At 49.5% G+C, this 25,752-nt stretch overlaps 1 protein-coding gene across 1 annotated transcript in view; it reads right to left on the reverse strand.

Moving 5' to 3' along the window:
• The window catches only part of LOC146790122 (UPF0764 protein C16orf89 homolog), a 575,747-nt gene that overhangs the window by 81,960 nt on the left and 468,035 nt on the right, over window positions 1-25,752 (reverse strand). The window contains exon 7 of the mRNA XM_085630170.1: window positions 4,199-4,285. Coding sequence (XP_085486296.1) covers window positions 4,199-4,285 — 87 coding nt within the window. The remainder of the gene's footprint in view (window positions 1-4,198; window positions 4,286-25,752) is intronic.

The following is a 25,752-nucleotide window of genomic DNA, read 5'->3' on the forward strand; positions in this document are numbered from 1 at the left end:
TGTAAAGGAAGTCGAAAACGCGATTAGTCGCATTGTGCCCCAAAAGGCAGCTGGCCCGGATGGCATTCCTCGAGATTTGCTCCGCTTTGACCTGCCTAACTGGGGGAAGCTTATTCACACCCTAGTTATAGCCATCGATAATGGTGCTCCCATCCCTGAGTCTTGGAAGGGGGCTGAGGTCGTCCCTATCTTCAAAAAGGGTCGTAGGGAGGATCCCTCAAATTATCGCCCAATTAGCCTACTAGACTCCTCCCAGAAGGTTATTGGAAAAGTGGTACTCGAGAGAATATTACAATGGGCTGAAGAACACAAGATTCTCTCTGAGTACCAAGCGGGGTTTCGGGCTGGAACTGGGATAATAGAGCAGACTATTGCTAATCTATTGGAAAGTGGTTGTCATAGGCAAAGTCATCCTTTATCTGGCGTTCATAGACTTAAGGACTGCCTTTGACCTGGTAACCCGGGAATGTCTTTGGGGAGTACTGTTCGATATGGGGATCCCACCAAATATTTTATCAATCTTAGTGAGGCTACACGAAGGTAAATTTGCACAAGTGAGGTGGGGCACTGAGGGCCAAAAAACCACTAGAATTCCAGTGGAAAGAGGGGTCCGCCAGGGATGTATTCTTGCTCCCACTCTTTTCTCACTATATGTGAATGGAGTGGTTGAGCACTTGTTGTCAATGCCAACTGATGCGCCTTCCCTGGAGGGCGAGCGAATTCCTACCCTCTTATTCGCTGATGATACGCTTTTAATTTCCAAGACCCCGGTGGGCCTCCAAAGCCTCCTAAATAACTTCCGGGCCTTCTGTATTAAACGAGAGCTTGTAATTAACACAGATAAGACTAAATATTTGGTGTTGAACCCTTCGAAAAAACTTGGGCGACCCCCAGTACTTAACCACGTATCCCTAGAAAGGGTCACTGTATTTGATTATTTAGGCATACGCTTATCAGATACTATGCAGTGGTCCCCGCATCTTTCCAAAATGTTGCTTAGCCATAGGAGGGTCACGGGGCGCTCCTCAAGGAACAGCGCTCCTCCTTAATTAGACCGATTGCCCCCGTCATTGATATCTACAAAGCAAAGGGTGTAAGCTCTGCCCTCTATGGGGCCGAGCTGTGGGGTACTTCTAATATAGACCAGTTGGTTAGGTCCGAAAATAAATTCTTAAGGGACCTTATGCTACTTCCCCAGAGTACCCCAATGGTTCCCCTACTGCTCGATCTAGGCTGTCATACTATTAAAGATCTAGCAAAACTTCGGCCCTTGCTCCTGTGGGCCCGCCTATGGCGAGTCCCGGAACTGGCACATTATGCAAAGGGGTTATCAGAAGTTATGTCGATGGCAGGGTGGCATAAAATTAAATGGCTAAAAGATGTAAGATTTCTGCTTGGTGAATTGGGCCTAAATGAAGCCTGGCTAAGCAGGTCTTCTCCCCCGAAGGCTACATTAAAGACCCTGTATTGGAGGTGGGTTGCAGCGAGAGCCAGCTCTGATTCAAATTCTGGTAGGTTAACGGAAGAATTTTTAAAGATAAAGGATGTGGTACTTCGGGAACCCTATTTAGACATTGTCTGGAAACCCGTTGATAGGGCCTTGTACTTTAGATTTAGGGTGGGGGCTCTTCCAGTGCGTGCTTTTACCGCCAACTGGAAACCCCAATTCCAAACATCATTATATTGTCCAATCTGTAAAAACAAAGCAGAAACTGTTGCCCATATCCTGTTCGCCTGCCCGGCATATGTGTCTCCGCGGAAAAGCTGGCTGAAACCAATTTGTCGCTTGTTGGGTACCAGGCACCATAATGAGGCACTTCGCATTTTAATGTCAGATACACGACCCTTGTTTGTCTGTGGTCTTTCAAAGTTTTTATCATGGACTTGGTCCATTAGAACAAAAAGGCTAGAACAAAATGTTTAATATGTATCTTAAAGCCTATGGTTAATTTGTGATCAAATTTTGACTAATTAACCTAATTTTATATTTGATGTAAGTAGCTTTTTAAATATTGTCTTTGTATGTATGTGTAATGTAATTTTATATAATGTGATGCTTTTAAGATATGTTTTTATCGAATTAAGCCGTATTACTACTACTACCATATGCCCCATCAATCTGTTTGGGTACCACCAGCTATCACTTCACCATCGACAAGTGAGGAGACAGACGCCACCTTCCTGTCAGAATGCGGCTAAACTAGGGTGCACAACTGCCTCCATCACTAAGCTGGAAAAGGTCCAGCTGATCTCCACATGTGGGACCACTGGGAAGTATAATCATAGGGCAGGGCAGGATGCAAGAAATCAAGACGGGGCTTCGAAGAAGGCAATTCATGTTCTTTCATCTCAACATCAAAGAAAAGCGGGATGCTAAAATAGACAATACAATATAGAATACAATGTAGCAATAGATATCACTTTGAGGGCAGTAGCTGCTTTCCTTGATTGGACACCTATGGCCCTGCCCCTGGTAGTTTCAAGAGTCATGAAGGCAGTAGTAACAGCAGAAAGTAAACTGTGCTGTTGGGGCCATGTTTGTTTTTCTTGGTTTCAAGACCTTTCCCTTAGCCTAGTTCATGAGCAGAAAAAATGAAGTGTAAAGGGAGGTTAGGCTGTAATGGCACTGTGGGTCAAATGGTGAGTAATGTCAATTCTCTACTGTACAATTTTGTTGAATCGACGTTTATGTCCACACCACAGCATTAGATCTGAGCAACTCATGTAATATGTTAGCTGATTGTGGCAGAACATGACAGTGGCATACACAGACATTTGTGCATTGAATTATTTTGTAAAAAAAACCCTCTGATTTCAATGAGAGCTTGGTTGATGGCATCATCCAGTAAATAGAGTGGAAAAGTCATTGGTTCTATTTGACCATGGTGTGAGAAAAATGCAAGGAGTAACAGTAAAACACTATCTTGCAGGGTTCTGCTTGAATGTCTATTCAAGGGCGAGAGGCATACTTAGATTAATCTATTTTCAGAAACGAAATAGGCATTATTATGTGTTGTGCTTTATTTGGTGTGGCAAATAACAAAAAAGGTTAGATGCTGTATTTACGGGGTTCGATGTTTTCTCCCCAGTCCCGAATTCTGCACCTCGAAATGTGCCATACTTTGGTAATACTGGACATCTTCTCCAGTTCCATCATGTGAAAGTCAGAATAATTAAGTGTGTTTTGTTGGTAAAACAACAGCAACAGTTGAACTACCGGGCTGGGAACAAACAGCAGTTTGCACTCTACTCAGGTTTACTGTGGGACGCATAATGAGGCCTTACTATTGCATAAAACTATGAAAAAGGACATCCTAGTGTACTACATGTAGGGGCATATCAACAACAACTGGCGATAATTATCGCTCAGCGCTCTTAGCGTGAGGATAATTATCGCCGGCTAGCGTGAATTTTTATCGCTGAGATAGCGTGCTATTAGCAACGCTTATCTCAATAGCGATAAAAATCTACACGCTAACAGGCTAACGTGAGATTATCGCTGGAAACCCAGCGATAATCACACGTTACCTTGTTGATAGGGACAGGCAAACTTAGCCATGATATCCTCCTTACATAGGATATCATGGCTAAGTCTGAAAATTAGCAGACGTAAAAAAGCAGCGTTAACCGCGGTTAGCGCTGCTTTTTTTGTCTCTAACAGGGTTAGCGACATTCTTGATAATAGGAGAAATGTCGCTTAGCGACATTTCTCCTATTATTTTACTCTGGAACGCCCCCTTTGCATCTCATTAGAGATGCAAGGGGAAGCGTAGAGTAAAAGGGTGCTAACATGCAAATTTGCGTGTTAGCACCCTGTTGTTGATAGGGTGCTAGTTTTATCTCTGCTTTTTTGGCTTTTAAAGCCAAAAAAGCAGAGATAAAGCCCTTGTTGATATGCCCCTAAATGCGTTGGTAAATCCCCACACAATGGCACAGGCAGGTGCATTTCAGAACAATTGTATGCAGGGCCGGCTTTAGCGCTGGTGTCGCCTATTGCGACAATCACTTTTGGCCCCCTCCATACCCCAATACCGCCTCCTCAGATTCTCTCACTACCACCGGGCAAAAGTGCCCCTTCTCTCTCCAATCATAAGATATTGCGAAACACAGCGCCCCCTGAGGTCAGTGCCCCCTCCACAGGTCAGCACCCAGTGCGGCTGCACCGGTCGCACTTCCCTGATTGTATGATTGATTATACCTGTTAGAGACTGTTCTCTTCGTTTAACTCTTCGATGACTGTGATGCTTTTCTTGGTCGTTCTTCAAAGACGAATAATTAAAGAGACCTAATAAAAAAGTCACATTTGAATTAATGACATAAACAATATTTTAAATGTGATTACAATCTGCATAAAGTACACCCCAGCAAGCACCAACTGCTTGGAAAATATGCAGCACAGGAGGTTTAACTGTGGGGCTATAACAGGAGGGCTAAAGTACTGCTCATAACTATGTGCCTTCCACTTGTCCTCACAAGACTCTAATTACGCACAGGGGTGCACAATACTTCCACTGTTTCATTTTGTTTCCTTTACGAAAGCTATAAGTAGTAGAACAATATTAGTCAATGAATGTTCACACTGGAACGGTATTCCGGGTAACTATTGGTTAAGTGTGTAGTGTAACTATGTGGATGGCCTTGACATATCATTAGTGAACTTTATTCAGGCAGCTGCCCATTTGACTGGATATGTCAAGAATCACTGCGGGTGCGTGGGGCGTCTTAGTCCAGTAGAAATCGGTTTGATGCATCGGATTGACAGCTGGAGAGACGTACAGAGAGCCGGATCGTGTAAATCACTCGACTGGCCCACAAGGATTAACCTTTGTGAGAAATATTCCAATAACTCGACGAATCTTGTATCATTCGAGGTCAAATCAAACCGATTTCTAATGGACTAAGATTCCCCACACACCCGCAGTGATTCTTGACATACTACGCAGGGCTACATACCTATCCCATTGTCATGAGGAAGACCCGCCGTGATGCTTATTAAAAATTGCGCTTTACACTGGGTCAAAACGTCGATGCATACTATATGTCTACACAACGTTTCTGTTCACAAATTAACTCACACAGGATCATGAAGCGTATGTGAACAATCACATGGACAAAATCAAAGATTGTACCCTCCCATTTTTTTGATTTCTCTATCTGTCATATACTAAGTGTGTCGTCTGTATTTACCACTACATGTCACTCCTTCTTCACAAGATTTTTATTTGTTTCACTGTAGCCTAGTGTATTCGTTATTCCCTTAAAAAATATCGATTGAAATTTCGCTTGGGTGTGTTTTATTTTCTTCCCCTTTTTTCCTGATTCATTGAAATGTGTTACATGTAATGTATATATACTGTGAACACTCTAAAGCAATTGAAAATTCCCCGACAGAACCATTGTATCTATATATTACCCCCAACAGTAAGCCTACGTGTTCCTTAGGTAAAGGCAGAGGACCGCGGGAATACTGCGGTTGTCAGTCTGGAACAAAAAACAAACGGGTGCAAATAATGGGACTAAGCTCATCAAGGTGCTGTCTCACTACTCACATACTCCACACACTTTCTTGGTGTTTGCCCTACTCATGGTCTCATATGCGGAGTGTCACGTCGGACCTAACCCTCTCCCTGCCTTCCTGGAAGTCGGGGGTGTAAGGTGTCTCTGGTGTTTTTTAGCCAACTAGAGCTGCAGGTGCGGTGCATCGGAAGCAGTTGGTGGGTCATGGGGCGGTCAGCGTGGATGTGCTCATGGCACTGAGGATGCTTGCTCTCATTGGCATCCATCTTTGAGAAGGAGAGTGACAAAGATAGTGCCACTAATGCTGTGACCGCAATTTATTTGAGTAACAACAGCAGGTTTTGAACACCTCCCAGTGAAGTAACAATACTCCAGATAACTCGCGATAATGTCCCTTCTAGTGATTTCGAGTCTCTTGCATAGTCAGGGGGATGTGGTCAGCGATAGCTTGTGCCTGGCTATACCAATGGGTACTCTCAATGGTGGCCATATTAGAGGAGACAAATAACAATAGTTATGCCAGTACATGTTGTAATGACAAATTGTTTTGAAAGAAACTTAAATATTGATCCAACTCCCAATGATATAATGTTAATTACAACAACCAGGGCAGAGTTTACTCTAGTGATATGGAATGATTTTATACTGATGGTGAGTGGATATCACTAGTATGACCGATCTCTTAATGCTAGTTGGTGTAGAATGCAACAGAGTGTTCCCACTTCATTTATAGTGATGAGGAGTAGATATCGCTATTATGTCTGATCTCATAATTGTAAAAAAAAACACAGTGATGGACAGAATGCAGAACAATGTCATACATTCACCCCAGTACAATGATCTGGGCCTAAATCCATCATTTTTTTGCTCACCATGCCGTTCCAGTTCGAACCCAGCCATATGCAAATCAGTCTTGACCCTGTGCCTCATGGGTACAGTCCAGCCCGAACTGCCAAGCCAGGTCCTCCCTGGACTGGAAACAAGCATCCTAGGACCGGTTTCGGGGTTTCACCCCTCTTCAGCCAGGATAGCTTGATTCCAGTGGCATGGAGAGCACGGGACCCACGTCTGGGCATACCCTTCCCACTCGGGGTGACAAATGGAAAAAAAACACAGTGATGGACAGAATGCAGAACAATGTCATACATTCACCCCAGTACAATGATCTGGGCCTAAATCCATCATTTTTTTGCTCACCATGCCGTTCCAGTTCGAACCCAGCCATATGCAAATCAGTCTTGACCCTGTGCCTCATGGGTACAGTCCAGCCCGAACTGCCAAGCCAGGTCCTCCCTGGACTGGATACAAGCATCCTAGGACCGGTTTCGGGGTTTCACCCCTCTTCAGCCAGGATAGCTTGATTTCAGTGGCATGGAGAGCACGGGACCCACGTCTGGGCATACCCTTCCCACTCGGGGTGACAAATGCAAAAAAAAAACCACAGTGATGGACAGAATGCAGAACAATGTCATACATTCACCCCAGTACAATGATCTGGGCCTAAATCCATCATTTTTTTGCTCACCATGCCGTTCCAGTTCGAACCCAGCCATATGCAAATCAGTCTTGACCCTGTGCCTCATGGGTACAGTCCAGCCCGAACTGCCAAGCCAGGTCCTCCCTGGACTGGAAACAAGCATCCTAGGACCGGTTTCGGGGTTTCACCCCTCTTCAGCCAGGATAGCTTGATTTCAGTGGCATGGAGAGCACGGGACCCACGTCTGGGCATACCCTTCCCACTCGGGGTGACAAATGCAAAAAAAAAACACAGTGATGGACAGAATGCAGAACAATGTCATACATTCACCCCAGTACAATGATCTGGGCCTAAATCCATCATTTTTTTGCTCACCATGCCGTTCCAGTTCGAACCCAGCCATATGCAAATCAGTCTTGACCCTGTGCGTCATGGGTACAGTCCAGCCCGAACTGCCAAGCCAGGTCCTCCCTGGACTGGAAACAAGCATCCTAGGACCGGTTTCGGGGTTTCACCCCTCTTCAGCCAGGATAGCTTGATTCCAGTGGCATGGAGAGCACGGGACCCACGTCTGGGCATACCCTTCCCGCTCGGGGTGACAAATGCAAAAAAAACCACAGTGATGGACAGAATGCAGAACAATGTCATACATTCACCCCAGTACAATGATCTGGGCCTAAATCCATCATTTTTTTGCTCACCATGCCGTTCCAGTTCGAACCCAGCCATATGCAAATCAGTCTTGACCCTGTGCCTCATGGGTACAGTCCAGCCCGAACTGCCAAGCCAGGTCCTCCCTGGACTGGAAACAAGCATCCTAGGACCGGTTTCAGGGTTTCACCCCTCTTCAGCCAGGATAGCTTGATTCCAGTGGCATGGAGAGCACGGGACCCACGTCTGGGCATACCCTTCCCACTCGGGGTGACAAATGCAAAAAAAAAACACGGTGATGGACAGAATGCAGAACAATGTCATACATTCACCCCAGTACAATGATCTGGGCCTAAATCCATCATTTTTTTGCTCACCGTGCCGTTCCAGTTCGAACCCAGCCATATGCAAATCAGTCTTGACCCTGTGCCTCATGACTACAGTCCAGCCCGAACTGCCAAGCCAGGTCCTCCCTGGACTGGAAACAAGCATCCTAGGACCGGTTTCGGGGTTTCACCCCTCTTCAGCCAGGATAGCTTGATTCCAGTGGCATGGAGAGCACGGGACCCACGTCTGGGCATACCCTTCCCACTCGGGGTGACAAACGCAAAAAAAACCACAGTGATGGACAGAATGCAGAACAATGTCATACATTCACCCCAGTACAATGATCTGGGCCTAAATCCATCCTTTTTTTGCTCACCATGCCGTTCCAGTTCGAACCCAGCCATATGCAAATCAGTCTTGACCCTGTGCCTCATGGGTACAGTCCAGCCCGAACTGCCAAGCCAGGTCCTCCCTGGACTGGAAACAAGCATCCTAGGACAGGTTTCGGGGTTTCACCCCTCTTCAGCCAGGATAGCTTGATTCCAATGGCATGGAGAGCACGGGACCCACGTCTGGGCATACCCTTCCCACTCGGGGTGACAAATGCAAAAAAAACCACAGTGATGGACAGAATGCAGAACAATGTCATACATTCACCCCAGTACAATGATCTGGGCTTAAATCCATCATTTTTTTGCTCACCATGCCGTTCCAGTTCGAACCCAGCCATATGCAAATCAGTCTTGACCCTGTGCCTCATGGGTACAGTCCAGCCCGAACTACCAAGCCAGGTCCTCCCTGGACTGGAAACAAGCATCCTAGGACCGGTTTCGGGGTTTCACCCCTCTTCAGCCAGGATAGCTTGATTCCAGTGGCATGGAGAGCACGGGACCCAGGTCTGGGCATACCCTTCCCACTCGGGGTGACAAATGCAAAAAAAAACACAGTGATGGACAGAATGCAGAACAATGTCATACATACACCCAAGTACAATGATCTGGGCCTAAATCCATCATTTTTTTGCTCACCATGCCGTTCCAGTTCGAACCCAGCCATATGCAAATCAGTCTTGACCCTGTGCCTCATGGGTACAGTCCAGCCCGAACTGCCAAGCCAGGTCCTCCCTGGACTGGAAACAAGCATCCTAGGACCGGTTTCGGGGTTTCACCCCTCTTCAGCCAGGATAGCTTGATTCCAGTGGCATGGAGAGCACGGGACCCACGTCTGGGCATACCCTTCCCACTCGGGGTGACAAATGGAAACAAAACACAGTGATGGACAGAATGCAGAACAATGTCATACATTCACCCCAGTACAATGATCTGGGCCTAAATCCATCATTTTTTTGCTCACCATGCCGTTCCAGTTCGAACCCAGCCATATGCAAATCAGTCTTGACCCTGTGCCTCATGGGTACAGTCCAGCCCGAACTGCCAAGCCAGGTCCTCCCTGGACTGGATACAAGCATCCTAGGACCGGTTTCGGGGTTTCACCCCTCTTCAGCCAGGATAGCTTGATTTCAGTGGCATGGAGAGCACGGGACCCACGTCTGGGCATACCCTTCCCACTCGGGGTGACAAATGCAAAAAAAAAACCACAGTGATGGACAGAATGCAGAACAATGTCATACATTCACCCCAGTACAATGATCTGGGCCTAAATCCATCATTTTTTTGCTCACCATGCCGTTCCAGTTCGAACCCAGCCATATGCAAATCAGTCTTGACCCTGTGCCTCATGGGTACAGTCCAGCCCGAACTGCCAAGCCAGGTCCTCCCTGGACTGGAAACAAGCATCCTAGGACCGGTTTCGGGGTTTCACCCCTCTTCAGCCAGGATAGCTTGATTCCAGTGGCATGGAGAGCACGGGACCCACGTCTGGGCATACCCATCCCACTCGGGGTGACAAATGCAAAAAAAAACACAGTGATGGACAGAATGCAGAACAATGTCATACATTCACCCCAGTACAATGATCTGGGCCTAAATCCATCATTTTTTTGCTGACCATGTCGTTCAAGTTCGTACCCAGCCACATGCAAATCAGTCTTGACCCTGTGCCTCATGGGTACAGTCCAGCCCGAACTGCCAAGCCAGGTCCTCCCTGGACTGGAAACAAGCATCCTAGGACCGGTTTCGGGGTTTCACCCCTCTTCAGCCAGGATAGCTTGATTCCAGTGGCATGGAGAGCACGGGACCCACGTCTGGGCATACCCTTCCCACTCGGGGTGACAAATGCAAAAAAAAACACAGTGATGGACAGAATGCAGAACAATGTCATACATTCACCCCAGTACAATGATCTGGGCCTAAATCCATCATTTTTTTGCTCACCATGCCGTTCCAGTTCGAACCCAGCCATATGCAAATCAGTCTTGACCCTGTGCCTCATGGGTACAGTCCAGCCCGAACTGCCAAGCCAGGTCCTCCCTGGACTGGAAACAAGCATCCTAGGACCGGTTTCGGGGTTTCACCCCTCTTCAGCCAGGATAGCTTGATTCCAGTGGCATGGAGAGCACGGGACCCAGGTCTGGGCATACCCTTCCCACTCGGGGTGACAAATGCAAAAAAAAACACAGTGATGGACAGAATGCAGAACAATGTCATACATTCACCCAAGTACAATGATCTGGGCCTAAATCCATCATTTTTTTGCTCACCATGCCGTTCCAGTTCGAACCCAGCCATATGCAAATCAGTCTTGACCCTGTGCCTCATGGGTACAGTCCAGCCCGAACTGCCAAGCCAGGTCCTCCCTGGACTGGAAACAAGCATCCTAGGACCGGTTTCAGGGTTTCACCCCTCTTCAGCCAGGATAGCTTGATTCCAGTGGCATGGAGAGCACGGGACCCACGTCTGGGCATACCCTTCCCACTCGGGGTGACAAATGCAAAAAAAAACACGGTGATGGACAGAATGCAGAACAATGTCATACATTCACCCCAGTACAATGATCTGGGCCTAAATCCATCATTTTTTTGCTCACCGTGCCGTTCCAGTTCGAACCCAGCCATATGCAAATCAGTCTTGACCCTGTGCCTCATGACTACAGTCCAGCCCGAACTGCCAAGCCAGGTCCTCCCTGGACTGGAAACAAGCATCCTAGGACCGGTTTCGGGGTTTCACCCCTCTTCAGCCAGGATAGCTTGATTCCAGTGGCATGGAGAGCACGGGACCCACGTCTGGGCATACCCTTCCCACTCGGGGTGACAAACGCAAAAAAAAACACAGTGATGGACAGAATGCAGAACAATGTCATACATTCACCCCAGTACAATGATCTGGGCTTAAATCCATCATTTTTTTGCTCACCATGCCGTTCCAGTTCGAACCCAGCCATATGCAAATCAGTCTTGACCCTGTGCCTCATGGGTACAGTCCAGCCCGAACTACCAAGCCAGGTCCTCCCTGGACTGGATACAAGCATCCTAGGACCGGTTTCGGGGTTTCACCCCTCTTCAGCCAGGATAGCTTGATTTCAGTGGCATGGAGAGCACGGGACCCACGTCTGGGCATACCCTTCCCACTCGGGGTGACAAATGCAAAAAAAAACCACAGTGATGGACAGAATGCAGAACAATGTCATACATTCACCCCAGTACAATGATCTGGGCTTAAATCCATCATTTTTTTGCTCACCATGCCGTTCCAGTTCGAACCCAGCCATATGCAAATCAGTCTTGACCCTGTGCCTCATGGGTACAGTCCAGCCCGAACTACCAAGCCAGGTCCTCCCTGGACTGGAAACAAGCATCCTAGGACCGGTTTCGGGGTTTCACCCCTCTTCAGCCAGGATAGCTTGATTCCAGTGGCATGGAGAGCACGGGACCCAGGTCTGGGCATACCCTTCCCACTCGGGGTGACAAATGCAAAAAAAAACACAGTGATGGACAGAATGCAGAACAATGTCATACATACACCCAAGTACAATGATCTGGGCCTAAATCCATCATTTTTTTGCTCACCATGCCGTTCCAGTTCGAACCCAGCCATATGCAAATCAGTCTTGACCCTGTGCCTCATGGGTACAGTCCAGCCCGAACTGCCAAGCCAGGTCCTCCCTGGACTGGAAACAAGCATCCTAGGACCGGTTTCGGGGTTTCACCCCTCTTCAGCCAGGATAGCTTGATTCCAGTGGCATGGAGAGCACGGGACCCACGTCTGGGCATACCCTTCCCACTCGGGGTGACAAATGGAAACAAAACACAGTGATGGACAGAATGCAGAACAATGTCATACATTCACCCCAGTACAATGATCTGGGCCTAAATCCATCATTTTTTTGCTCACCATGCCGTTCCAGTTCGAACCCAGCCATATGCAAATCAGTCTTGACCCTGTGCCTCATGGGTACAGTCCAGCCCGAACTGCCAAGCCAGGTCCTCCCTGGACTGGATACAAGCATCCTAGGACCGGTTTCGGGGTTTCACCCCTCTTCAGCCAGGATAGCTTGATTTCAGTGGCATGGAGAGCACGGGACCCACGTCTGGGCATACCCTTCCCACTCGGGGTGACAAATGCAAAAAAAAAACCACAGTGATGGACAGAATGCAGAACAATGTCATACATTCACCCCAGTACAATGATCTGGGCCTAAATCCATCATTTTTTTGCTCACCATGCCGTTCCAGTTCGAACCCAGCCATATGCAAATCAGTCTTGACCCTGTGCCTCATGGGTACAGTCCAGCCCGAACTGCCAAGCCAGGTCCTCCCTGGACTGGAAACAAGCATCCTAGGACCGGTTTCAGGGTTTCACCCCTCTTCAGCCAGGATAGCTTGATTCCAGTGGCATGGAGAGCACGGGACCCACGTCTGGGCATACCCTTCCCACTCGGGGTGACAAATGCAAAAAAAAACACGGTGATGGACAGAATGCAGAACAATGTCATACATTCACCCCAGTACAATGATCTGGGCCTAAATCCATCATTTTTTTGCTCACCGTGCCGTTCCAGTTCGAACCCAGCCATATGCAAATCAGTCTTGACCCTGTGCCTCATGACTACAGTCCAGCCCGAACTGCCAAGCCAGGTCCTCCCTGGACTGGAAACAAGCATCCTAGGACCGGTTTCGGGGTTTCACCCCTCTTCAGCCAGGATAGCTTGATTCCAGTGGCATGGAGAGCACGGGACCCACGTCTGGGCATACCCTTCCCACTCGGGGTGACAAACGCAAAAAAAAACACAGTGATGGACAGAATGCAGAACAATGTCATACATTCACCCCAGTACAATGATCTGGGCTTAAATCCATCATTTTTTTGCTCACCATGCCGTTCCAGTTCGAACCCAGCCATATGCAAATCAGTCTTGACCCTGTGCCTCATGGGTACAGTCCAGCCCGAACTACCAAGCCAGGTCCTCCCTGGACTGGATACAAGCATCCTAGGACCGGTTTCGGGGTTTCACCCCTCTTCAGCCAGGATAGCTTGATTTCAGTGGCATGGAGAGCACGGGACCCACGTCTGGGCATACCCTTCCCACTCGGGGTGACAAATGCAAAAAAAAACCACAGTGATGGACAGAATGCAGAACAATGTCATACATTCACCCCAGTACAATGATCTGGGCTTAAATCCATCATTTTTTTGCTCACCATGCCGTTCCAGTTCGAACCCAGCCATATGCAAATCAGTCTTGACCCTGTGCCTCATGGGTACAGTCCAGCCCGAACTACCAAGCCAGGTCCTCCCTGGACTGGAAACAAGCATCCTAGGACCGGTTTCGGGGTTTCACCCCTCTTCAGCCAGGATAGCTTGATTCCAGTGGCATGGAGAGCACGGGACCCAGGTCTGGGCATACCCTTCCCACTCGGGGTGACAAATGCAAAAAAAAACCACAGTGATGGACAGAATGCAGAACAATGTCATACATTCACCCCAGTACAATGATCTGGGCTTAAATCCATCATTTTTTTGCTCACCATGCCGTTCCAGTTCGAACCCAGCCATATGCAAATCAGTCTTGACCCTGTGCCTCATGGGTACAGTCCAGCCCGAACTACCAAGCCAGGTCCTCCCTGGACTGGAAACAAGCATCCTAGGACCGGTTTCGGGGTTTCACCCCTCTTCAGCCAGGATAGCTTGATTCCAGTGGCATGGAGAGCACGGGACCCACGTCTGGGCATACCCTTCCCACTCGGGGTGACAAATGCAAAAAAAAACACGGTGATGGACAGAATGCAGAACAATGTCATACATTCACCCCAGTACAATGATCTGGGCTTAAATCCATCATTTTTTTGCTCACCATGCCGTTCCAGTTCGAACCCAGCCATATGCAAATCAGTCTTGACCCTGTGCCTCATGGGTACAGTCCAGCCCGAACTGCCAAGCCAGGTCCTCCCTGGACTGGAAACAAGCATCCTAGGACCGGTTTCAGGGTTTCACCCCTCTTCAGCCAGGATAGCTTGATTCCAGTGGCATGGAGAGCACGGGACCCACGTCTGGGCATACCCTTCCCACTCGGGGTGACAAATGCAAAAAAAAACACGGTGATGGACAGAATGCAGAACAATGTCATACATTCACCCCAGTACAATGATCTGGGCCTAAATCCATCATTTTTTTGCTCACCGTGCCGTTCCAGTTCGAACCCAGCCATATGCAAATCAGTCTTGACCCTGTGCCTCATGACTACAGTCCAGCCCGAACTGCCAAGCCAGGTCCTCCCTGGACTGGAAACAAGCATCCTAGGACCGGTTTCGGGGTTTCACCCCTCTTCAGCCAGGATAGCTTGATTCCAGTGGCATGGAGAGCACGGGACCCACGTCTGGGCATACCCTTCCCACTCGGGGTGACAAACGCAAAAAAAAACACAGTGATGGACAGAATGCAGAACAATGTCATACATTCACCCCAGTACAATGATCTGGGCTTAAATCCATCATTTTTTTGCTCACCATGCCGTTCCAGTTCGAACCCAGCCATATGCAAATCAGTCTTGACCCTGTGCCTCATGGGTACAGTCCAGCCCGAACTACCAAGCCAGGTCCTCCCTGGACTGGATACAAGCATCCTAGGACCGGTTTCGGGGTTTCACCCCTCTTCAGCCAGGATAGCTTGATTTCAGTGGCATGGAGAGCACGGGACCCACGTCTGGGCATACCCTTCCCACTCGGGGTGACAAATGCAAAAAAAAACCACAGTGATGGACAGAATGCAGAACAATGTCATACATTCACCCCAGTACAATGATCTGGGCTTAAATCCATCATTTTTTTGCTCACCATGCCGTTCCAGTTCGAACCCAGCCATATGCAAATCAGTCTTGACCCTGTGCCTCATGGGTACAGTCCAGCCCGAACTACCAAGCCAGGTCCTCCCTGGACTGGAAACAAGCATCCTAGGACCGGTTTCGGGGTTTCACCCCTCTTCAGCCAGGATAGCTTGATTCCAGTGGCATGGAGAGCACGGGACCCAGGTCTGGGCATACCCTTCCCACTCGGGGTGACAAATGCAAAAAAAAACCACAGTGATGGACAGAATGCAGAACAATGTCATACATTCACCCCAGTACAATGATCTGGGCTTAAATCCATCATTTTTTTGCTCACCATGCCGTTCCAGTTCGAACCCAGCCATATGCAAATCAGTCTTGACCCTGTGCCTCATGGGTACAGTCCAGCCCGAACTACCAAGCCAGGTCCTCCCTGGACTGGAAACAAGCATCCTAGGACCGGTTTCGGGGTTTCACCCCTCTTCAGCCAGGATAGCTTGATTCCAGTGGCATGGAGAGCACGGGACCCAGGTCTGGGCATACCCTTCCCACTCGGGGTGACAAATGCAAAAAAAAACACAGTGATGGACAGAATGCAGAACAATGTCATACATACACCCAAGTACAATGATCTGGGCCTAAATCCATCATTTTTTTGCTCACCATGCCGTTCCAGTTCGAACCCAGCCATATGCAAATCAGTCTTGACCCTGTGCCTCATGGGTACAGTCCAGCCCGAACTGCCAAGCCAGGTCCTCCCTGGACTGGAAACAAGCATCCTAGGACCGGTTTCGGGGTTTCACCCCTCTTCAGCCAGGATAGCTTGATTCCAGTGGCATGGAGAGCACGGGACCCACGTCTGGGCATACCCTTCCCACTCGGGGTGACAAATGGAAACAAAACACAGTGATGGACAGAATGCAGAACAATGTCATACATTCACCCCAGTACAATGATCTGGGCCTAAATCCATCATTTTTTTGCTCACCATGCCGTTCCAGTTCGAACCCAGCCATATGCAAATCAGTCTTGACCCTGTGCCTCATGGGTACAGTCCAGCCCGAACTGCCAAGCCAGGTCCTCCCTGGACTGGATACAAGCATCCTAGGACCGGTTTCGGGGTTTCACCCCTCTTCAGCCAGGATAGCTTGATTTCAGTGGCATGGAGAGCACGGGACCCACGTCTGGGCATACCCTTCCCACTCGGGGTGACAAATGCAAAAAAAAAACCACAGTGATGGACAGAATGCAGAACAATGTCATACATTCACCCCAGTACAATGATCTGGGCCTAAATCCATCATTTTTTTGCTCACCATGCCGTTCCAGTTCGAACCCAGCCATATGCAAATCAGTCTTGACCCTGTGCCTCATGGGTACAGTCCAGCCCGAACTGCCAAGCCAGGTCCTCCCTGGACTGGAAACAAGCATCCTAGGACCGGTTTCAGGGTTTCACCCCTCTTCAGCCAGGATAGCTTGATTCCAGTGGCATGGAGAGCACGGGACCCACGTCTGGGCATACCCTTCCCACTCGGGGTGACAAATGCAAAAAAAAACACGGTGATGGACAGAATGCAGAACAATGTCATACATTCACCCCAGTACAATGATCTGGGCCTAAATCCATCATTTTTTTGCTCACCGTGCCGTTCCAGTTCGAACCCAGCCATATGCAAATCAGTCTTGACCCTGTGCCTCATGACTACAGTCCAGCCCGAACTGCCAAGCCAGGTCCTCCCTGGACTGGAAACAAGCATCCTAGGACCGGTTTCGGGGTTTCACCCCTCTTCAGCCAGGATAGCTTGATTCCAGTGGCATGGAGAGCACGGGACCCACGTCTGGGCATACCCTTCCCACTCGGGGTGACAAACGCAAAAAAAACCACAGTGATGGACAGAATGCAGAACAATGTCATACATTCACCCCAGTACAATGATCTGGGCTTAAATCCATCATTTTTTTGCTCACCATGCCGTTCCAGTTCGAACCCAGCCATATGCAAATCAGTCTTGACCCTGTGCCTCATGGGTACAGTCCAGCCCGAACTACCAAGCCAGGTCCTCCCTGGACTGGATACAAGCATCCTAGGACCGGTTTCGGGGTTTCACCCCTCTTCAGCCAGGATAGCTTGATTTCAGTGGCATGGAGAGCACGGGACCCACGTCTGGGCATACCCTTCCCACTCGGGGTGACAAATGCAAAAAAAAACCACAGTGATGGACAGAATGCAGAACAATGTCATACATTCACCCCAGTACAATGATCTGGGCTTAAATCCATCATTTTTTTGCTCACCATGCCGTTCCAGTTCGAACCCAGCCATATGCAAATCAGTCTTGACCCTGTGCCTCATGGGTACAGTCCAGCCCGAACTACCAAGCCAGGTCCTCCCTGGACTGGAAACAAGCATCCTAGGACCGGTTTCGGGGTTTCACCCCTCTTCAGCCAGGATAGCTTGATTCCAGTGGCATGGAGAGCACGGGACCCAGGTCTGGGCATACCCTTCCCACTCGGGGTGACAAATGCAAAAAAAAACACAGTGATGGACAGAATGCAGAACAATGTCATACATACACCCAAGTACAATGATCTGGGCCTAAATCCATCATTTTTTTGCTCACCATGCCGTTCCAGTTCGAACCCAGCCATATGCAAATCAGTCTTGACCCTGTGCCTCATGGGTACAGTCCAGCCCGAACTGCCAAGCCAGGTCCTCCCTGGACTGGAAACAAGCATCCTAGGACCGGTTTCGGGGTTTCACCCCTCTTCAGCCAGGATAGCTTGATTCCAGTAGCATGGAGAGCACGGGACCCACGTCTGGGCATACCCTTCCCACTCGGGGTGACAAATGGAAACAAAACACAGTGATGGACAGAATGCAGAACAATGTCATACATTCACCCCAGTACAATGATCTGGGCCTAAATCCATCATTTTTTTGCTCACCATGCCGTTCCAGTTCGAACCCAGCCATATGCAAATCAGTCTTGACCCTGTGCCTCATGGGTACAGTCCAGCCCGAACTGCCAAGCCAGGTCCTCCCTGGACTGGATACAAGCATCCTAGGACCGGTTTCGGGGTTTCACCCCTCTTCAGCCAGGATAGCTTGATTTCAGTGGCATGGAGAGCACGGGACCCACGTCTGGGCATACCCTTCCCACTCGGGGTGACAAATGCAAAAAAAAAACCACAGTGATGGACAGAATGCAGAACAATGTCATACATTCACCCCAGTACAATGATCTGGGCCTAAATCCATCATTTTTTTGCTCACCATGCCGTTCCAGTTCGAACCCAGCGTATGCAAATCAGTCTTGACCCTGTGCCTCATGGGTACAGTCCAGCCCGAACTGCCAAGCCAGGTCCTCCCTGGACTGGAAACAAGCATCCTAGGACCGGTTTCGGGGTTTCACCCCTCTTCAGCCAGGATAGCTTGATTCCAGTGGCATGGAGAGCACGGGACCCACGTCTGGGCATACCCATCCCACTCGGGGTGACAAATGCAAAAAAAAACACAGTGATGGACAGAATGCAGAACAATGTCATACATTCACCCCAGTACAATGATCTGGGCCTAAATCCATCATTTTTTTGCTGACCATGTCGTTCAAGTTCGTACCCAGCCACATGCAAATCAGTCTTGACCCTGTGCCTCATGGGTACAGTCCAGCCCGAACTGCCAAGCCAGGTCCTCCCTGGACTGGAAACAAGCATCCTAGGACCGGTTTCGGGGTTTCACCCCTCTTCAGCCAGGATAGCTTGATTCCAGTGGCATGGAGAGCACGGGACCCACGTCTGGGCATACCCTTCCCACTCGGGGTGACAAATGCAAAAAAAAACACAGTGATGGACAGAATGCAGAACAATGTCATACATTCACCCCAGTACAATGATCTGGGCCTAAATCCATCATTTTTTTGCTCACCATGCCGTTCCAGTTCGAACCCAGCCATATGCAAATCAGTCTTGACCCTGTGCCTCATGGGTACAGTCCAGCCCGAACTGCCAAGCCAGGTCCTCCCTGGACTGGAAACAAGCATCCTAGGACCGGTTTCGGGGTTTCACCCCTCTTCAGCCAGGATAGCTTGATTCCAGTGGCATGGAGAGCACGGGACCCAGGTCTGGGCATACCCTTCCCACTCGGGGTGACAAATGCAAAAAAAAACACAGTGATGGACAGAATGCAGAACAATGTCATACATTCACCCAAGTACAATGATCTGGGCCTAAATCCATCATTTTTTTGCTCACCATGCCGTTCCAGTTCGAACCCAGCCATATGCAAATCAGTCTTGACCCTGTGCCTCATGGGTACAGTCCAGCCCGAACTGCCAAGCCAGGTCCTCCCTGGACTGGAAACAAGCATCCTAGGACCGGTTTCGGGGTTTCACCCCTCTTCAGCCAGGATAGCTTGATTCCAGTGGCATGGAGAGCACAGGACCCACGTCTGGGCATACCCTTCCCACTCGGGGTGACAAATGCAAAAAAAAACACAGTGATGGACAGAATGCAGAACAATGTCATACATTCACCCCAGTACAATGATCTGGGCCTAAATCCATCATTTTTTTGCTCACCGTGCCGTTCCAGTTCAAACCCAGCCATATGCAAATCAGTCTTGACCCTGTGCCTAATGGGTACAGTCCAGCCCGAACTGCCAAGCCAGGTCCTCCCTGGACTGGAAACAAGCATCCTAGGACCGGTTTCGGGGTTTCACCGCTCTTTAGCCAGGATAGCTTGATTCCAGTGGCATGGAGAGCACGGGACCCATGTCTGGGCATACCCTTCCCACTCGGGGTGACAAATGCAAAAAAAAACACAGTGATGGACAGAATGCAGAACAATGTCATACATTCACCCCAGTACAATGATCTGGGCCTAAATCCATCCTTTTTTTGCTCACCATGCCGTTCCAGTTCGAACCCAGCCATATGCAAATCAGTCTTGACCCTGTGCCTCATGGGTACAGTCCAGCCCGAACTGCCAAGCCAGGTCCTCCCTGGACTGGAAACAAGCATCCTAGGACCGGTTTCGGGGTTTCACCCCTCTTCAGCCAGGATAGCTTGATTCCAGTGGCATGGAGAGCACGGGACCCACGTCTGGGCATACCCTTCCCACTTGGGTGACAAATGCAAAAAAAAACACAGTGATGGACAGAATGCAGAACAATGTCATACATTCACCCCAGTACAATGATCTGGGCCTAAATCCATCATTTTTTTGCTCACCATGCCGTTCCAGTTCGAACCCAGCCATATGCAAATCAGTCTTGACTCTGTGCCTCATGGGTACAGTCCAGCCCGAACTGCCAAACCAGGTCCTCCCTGGACTGGATACAAGCATCCTAGGACCGGTTTCGGGGTTTCACCCCTCTTCAGCCAGGATAGCTTGATTCCAGTGGCATGGAGAGCAAGGGACCCACGTCTGGGCATACCCTTCCCACTCGGGGTGACAAATGCAAAAAAAAACACAGTGATGGACAGAATGCAGAACAATGTCATACATTCACCCCAGTACAATGATCTGGGCCTAAATCCATCATTTTTTTGCTCACCATGCCGTTCCAGTTCGAACCCAGCCATATGCAAATCAGTCTTGACCCTGTGCCTCATGGGTACAGTCCAGCCCGAACTGCCAAGCCAGGTCCTCCCTGGACTGGAAACAAGCATCCTAGGACCGGTTTCGGGGTTTCACCCCTCTTCAGCCAGGATAGCTTGATTCCAGTGGCATGGAGAGCACGGGACCCACGTCTGGGCATACCCTTCCCACTCGGGGTGACAAATGCAAAAAAAAAGCACAGTGATGGACAGAATGCAGAACAATGTCATACATTCACCCCAGTACAATGATCTGGGCCTAAATCCATCATTTTTTTGCTCACCATGCCGTTCCAGTTCGAACCCAGCCATATGCAAATCAGTCTTGACCCTGTGCCTCATGGGTACAGTCCAGCCCGAACTGCCAAGCTAGGTCCTCCCTGGACTGGAAACAAGCATCCTAGGACCGGTTTCGGGGTTTCACCCCTCTTCAGCCAGGATAGCTTGATTCCAGTGGCATGGAGAGCACGGGACCCACGTCTGGGCATACCTTTCCCACTCCGGGTGACAAATGCAAAAAAAAACACAGTGATGGACAGAATGCAGAACAATGTCATACATTCACCCCAGTACAATGATCTGGGCCTAAATCCATAATTTTTTTGCTCACCATGCCGTTCCAGTTCGAACCCAGCCATATGCAAATCAGTCTTGACCCTGTGCCTCATGGGTACAGTCCAGCCCGAACTGCCAAGCCAGGTCCTCCCTGGACTGGAAACAAGCATCCTAGGACCGGTTTCGGGGTTTCACCCCTCTTCAGCCAGGATAGCTTGATTCCAGTGGCATGGAGAGCACGGGACCCACGTCTGGGCATACCCTTCCCACTCGGGGTGACAAATGCAAAAAAAACCACAGTGATGGACAGAATGCAGAACAATGTCATACATTCACCCCAGTACAATGATCTGGGCCTAAATCCACATTTTTTTGCTCAAAATGCCGTTCCAGTTCGAACCCAGCCATATGCAAATCAGTCTTGACCCTGTGCCTCATGGTTACATTCCAGCCCGAACTGCCAAGCCAGGTCCTCCCTGGACTGGAAACAAGCATCCTAGGACTGGTTTCGGGGTTTCACCCCTCTTCAGCCAGGATAGCTTGATTCCAGTGGCATGGAGATCACGGGACCCACGTCTGGGCATACCCTTCCCACTCGGGGTGACAAATGCAAAAAAACAACACAGTGATGGACAGAATGCAGAACAATGTCATACATTCACCTCAGTACAATGATCTGGGCCTAAATCCATCATTTTTTTGCTCACCATGCCGTTCCAGTTCGAACCCAGCCATATGCAAATCAGTCTTGACCCTTTGGCTCATGGGTACAGTCCAGCCCGAACTGCCAAGCCAGGTCCTCCCTGGACTGGAAACAAGCATCCAAGGACCGGTTTCGGGGTTTCACCCCTCTTCAGCCAGGATAGCTTGATTCCAGTGGCATGGAGAGCACGGGACCCACGTCTGGGCATACCCTTCCCACTCGGGGTGACAAATGCAAAAAAAAAACACGGTGATGGACAGAATGCAGAACAATGTCATACATTCACCCCAGTACAATGATCTGGGCCTAAATCCATCATTTTTTTGCTCACCGTGCCGTTCCAGTTCGAACCCAGCCATATGCAAATCAGTCTTGACCCTGTGCCTCATGACTACAGTCCAGCCCGAACTGCCAAGCCAGGTCCTCCCTGGACTGGAAACAAGCATCCTAGGACCGGTTTCGGGGTTTCACCCCTCTTCAGCCAGGATAGCTTGATTCCAGTGGCATGGAGAGCACGGGACCCACGTCTGGGCATACCCTTCCCACTCGGGGTGACAAACGCAAAAAAAACCACAGTGATGGACAGAATGCAGAACAATGTCATACATTCACCCCAGTACAATGATCTGAGCCTAAATCCATCCTTTTTTTGCTCACCATGCCGTTCCAGTTCGAACCCAGCCATATGCAAATCAGTCTTGACCCTGTGCATTATGGGTACAGTCCAGCCCGAACTGCCAAGCCAGGTCCTCCCTGGACTGGAAACAAGCATCCTAGGACAGGTTTCGGGGATTCACCCCTCTTCAGCCAGGATAGCTTGATTCCAGTGGCATGGAGAGCACGGGACCCACGTCTGGGCATACCCTTCCCACTCGGGGTGACAAATGCAAAAAAACAACACAGTGATGGACAGAATGCAGAACAATGTCATACATTCACCCAAGTACAATGATCTGGGCCTAAATCCATCATTTTTTTGCTCACCATGCCGTTCCAGTTCGAACCCAGCCATATGCAAATCAGTCTTGACCCTGTGCCTCATCGGTACAGTCCAGCCCGAACTGCCAAGCCAGGTCCTCCCTGGACTGGAAACAAGCATCCAAGGACCGGTTTCGGGGTTTCACCCCTCTTCAGCCAGGATAGCTTGATTCCAGTGGCATGGAGAGCACGGGACCCACGTCTGGGCATACCCTTCCCACTCGGGGTGACAAATGCAAAAAAAAAACACGGTGATGGACAGAATGCAGAACAATGTCATACATTCACCCCAGTACAATGATCTGGGCCTAAATCCATCATTTTTTTGCTCACCGTGCCGTTCCAGTTCGAACCCAGCCATATGCAAATCAGTCTTGACCCTGTGCCTCATGACTACAGTCCAGCCCGAACTGCCAAGCCAGGTCCTCCCTGGACTGGAAACAAGCATCCTAGGACCGGTTTCGGGGTTTCACCCCTCTTCAGCCAGGATAGCTTGATTCCAGTGGCATGGAGAGCACGGGACCCACGTCTGGGCATACCCTTCCCACTCGGGGTGACAAACGCAAAAAAAACCACAGTGATGGACAGAATGCAGAACAATGTCATACATTCACCCCAGTACAATGATCTGAGCCTAAATCCATCCTTTTTTTGCTCACCATGCCGTTCCAGTTCGAACCCAGCCATATGCAAATCAGTCTTGACCCTGTGCATTATGGGTACAGTCCAGCCCGAACTGCCAAGCCAGGTCCTCCCTGGACTGGAAACAAGCATCCTAGGACAGGTTTCGGGGATTCACCCCTCTTCAGCCAGGATAGCTTGATTCCAGTGGCATGGAGAGCACGGGACCCACGTCTGGGCATACCCTTCCCACTCGGGGTGACAAACGCAAAAAAAACCACAGTGATGGACAGAATGCAGAACAATGTCATACATTCACCCCAGTACAATGATCTGAGCCTAAATCCATCCTTTTTTTGCTCACCATGCCGTTCCAGTTCGAACCCAGCCATATGCAAATCAGTCTTGACCCTGTGCATTATGGGTACAGTCCAGCCCGAACTGCCAAGCCAGGTCCTCCCTGGACTGGAAACAAGCATCCTAGGACAGGTTTCGGGGATTCACCCCTCTTCAGCCAGGATAGCTTGATTCCAGTGGCATGGAGAGCACGGGACCCACGTCTGGGCATACCCTTCCCACTCGGGGTGACAAATGCAAAAAAACAACACAGTGATGGACAGAATGCAGAACAATGTCATACATTCACCCAAGTACAATGATCTGGGCCTAAATCCATCATTTTTTTGCTCACCATGCCGTTCCAGTTCGAACCCAGCCATATGCAAATCAGTCTTGACCCTGTGCCTCATCGGTACAGTCCAGCCCGAACTGCCAAGCCAGGTCCTCCCTGGACTGGAAACAAGCATCCTAGGACCGGTTTCGGGGTTTCACCCCTCTTCAGCCAGGATAGCTTGATTCCAGTGGCATGGAGAGCACGGGACCCACGTCTGGGCATACCCTTCCCACTCGGGGTGACAAATGGAAAAAAAACACAGTGATGGACAGAATGCAGAACAATGTCATACATTCACCCCAGTACAATGATCTGGGCCTAAATCCATCATTTTTTTGCTCACCATGCCGTTCCAGTTCGAACCCAGCCATATGCAAATCAGTCTTGACCCTGTGCCTCATGGGTACAGTCCAGCCCGAACTGCCAAACCAGGTCCTCCCTGGACTGGATACAAGCATCCTAGGACCGGTTTCGGGGTTTCACCCCTCTTCAGCCAGGATAGCTTGATTCCAGTGGCATGGAGAGCAAGGGACCCACGTCTGGGCATACCCTTCCCACTCGGGGTGACAAATGCAAAAAAAAACACAGTGATGGACAGAATGCAGAACAATGTCATACATTCACCCCAGTACAATGATCTGGGCCTAAATCCATCATTTTTTTGCTCACCATGCCGTTCCAGTTCGAACCCAGCCATATGCAAATCAGTCTTGACCCTGTGCCTCATGGGTACAGTCCAGCCCGAACTGCCAAGCCAGGTCCTCCCTGGACTGGAAACAAGCATCCTAGGACCGGTTTCGGGGTTTCACCCCTCTTCAGCCAGGATAGCTTGATTCCAGTGGCATGGAGAGCACGGGACCCACGTCTGGGCATACCCTTCCCACTCGGGGTGACAAATGCAAAAAAAAAGCACAGTGATGGACAGAATGCAGAACAATGTCATACATTCACCCCAGTACAATGATCTGGGCCTAAATCCATCATTTTTTTGCTCACCATGCCGTTCCAGTTCGAACCCAGCCATATGCAAATCAGTCTTGACCCTGTGCCTCATGGGTACAGTCCAGCCCGAACTGCCAAGCTAGGTCCTCCCTGGACTGGAAACAAGCATCCTAGGACCGGTTTCGGGGTTTCACCCCTCTTCAGCCAGGATAGCTTGATTCCAGTGGCATGGAGAGCACGGGACCCACGTCTGGGCATACCTTTCCCACTCCGGGTGACAAATGCAAAAAAAAACACAGTGATGGACAGAATGCAGAACAATGTCATACATTCACCCCAGTACAATGATCTGGGCCTAAATCCATAATTTTTTTGCTCACCATGCCGTTCCAGTTCGAACCCAGCCATATGCAAATCAGTCTTGACCCTGTGCCTCATGGGTACAGTCCAGCCCGAACTGCCAAACCAGGTCCTCCCTGGACTGGAAACAAGC

Source organism: Triturus cristatus, chromosome 10 (genome assembly GCF_964204655.1).
Source record: "Triturus cristatus chromosome 10, aTriCri1.1, whole genome shotgun sequence".
Lineage (NCBI taxonomy): Eukaryota > Metazoa > Chordata > Amphibia > Caudata > Salamandridae > Triturus > Triturus cristatus.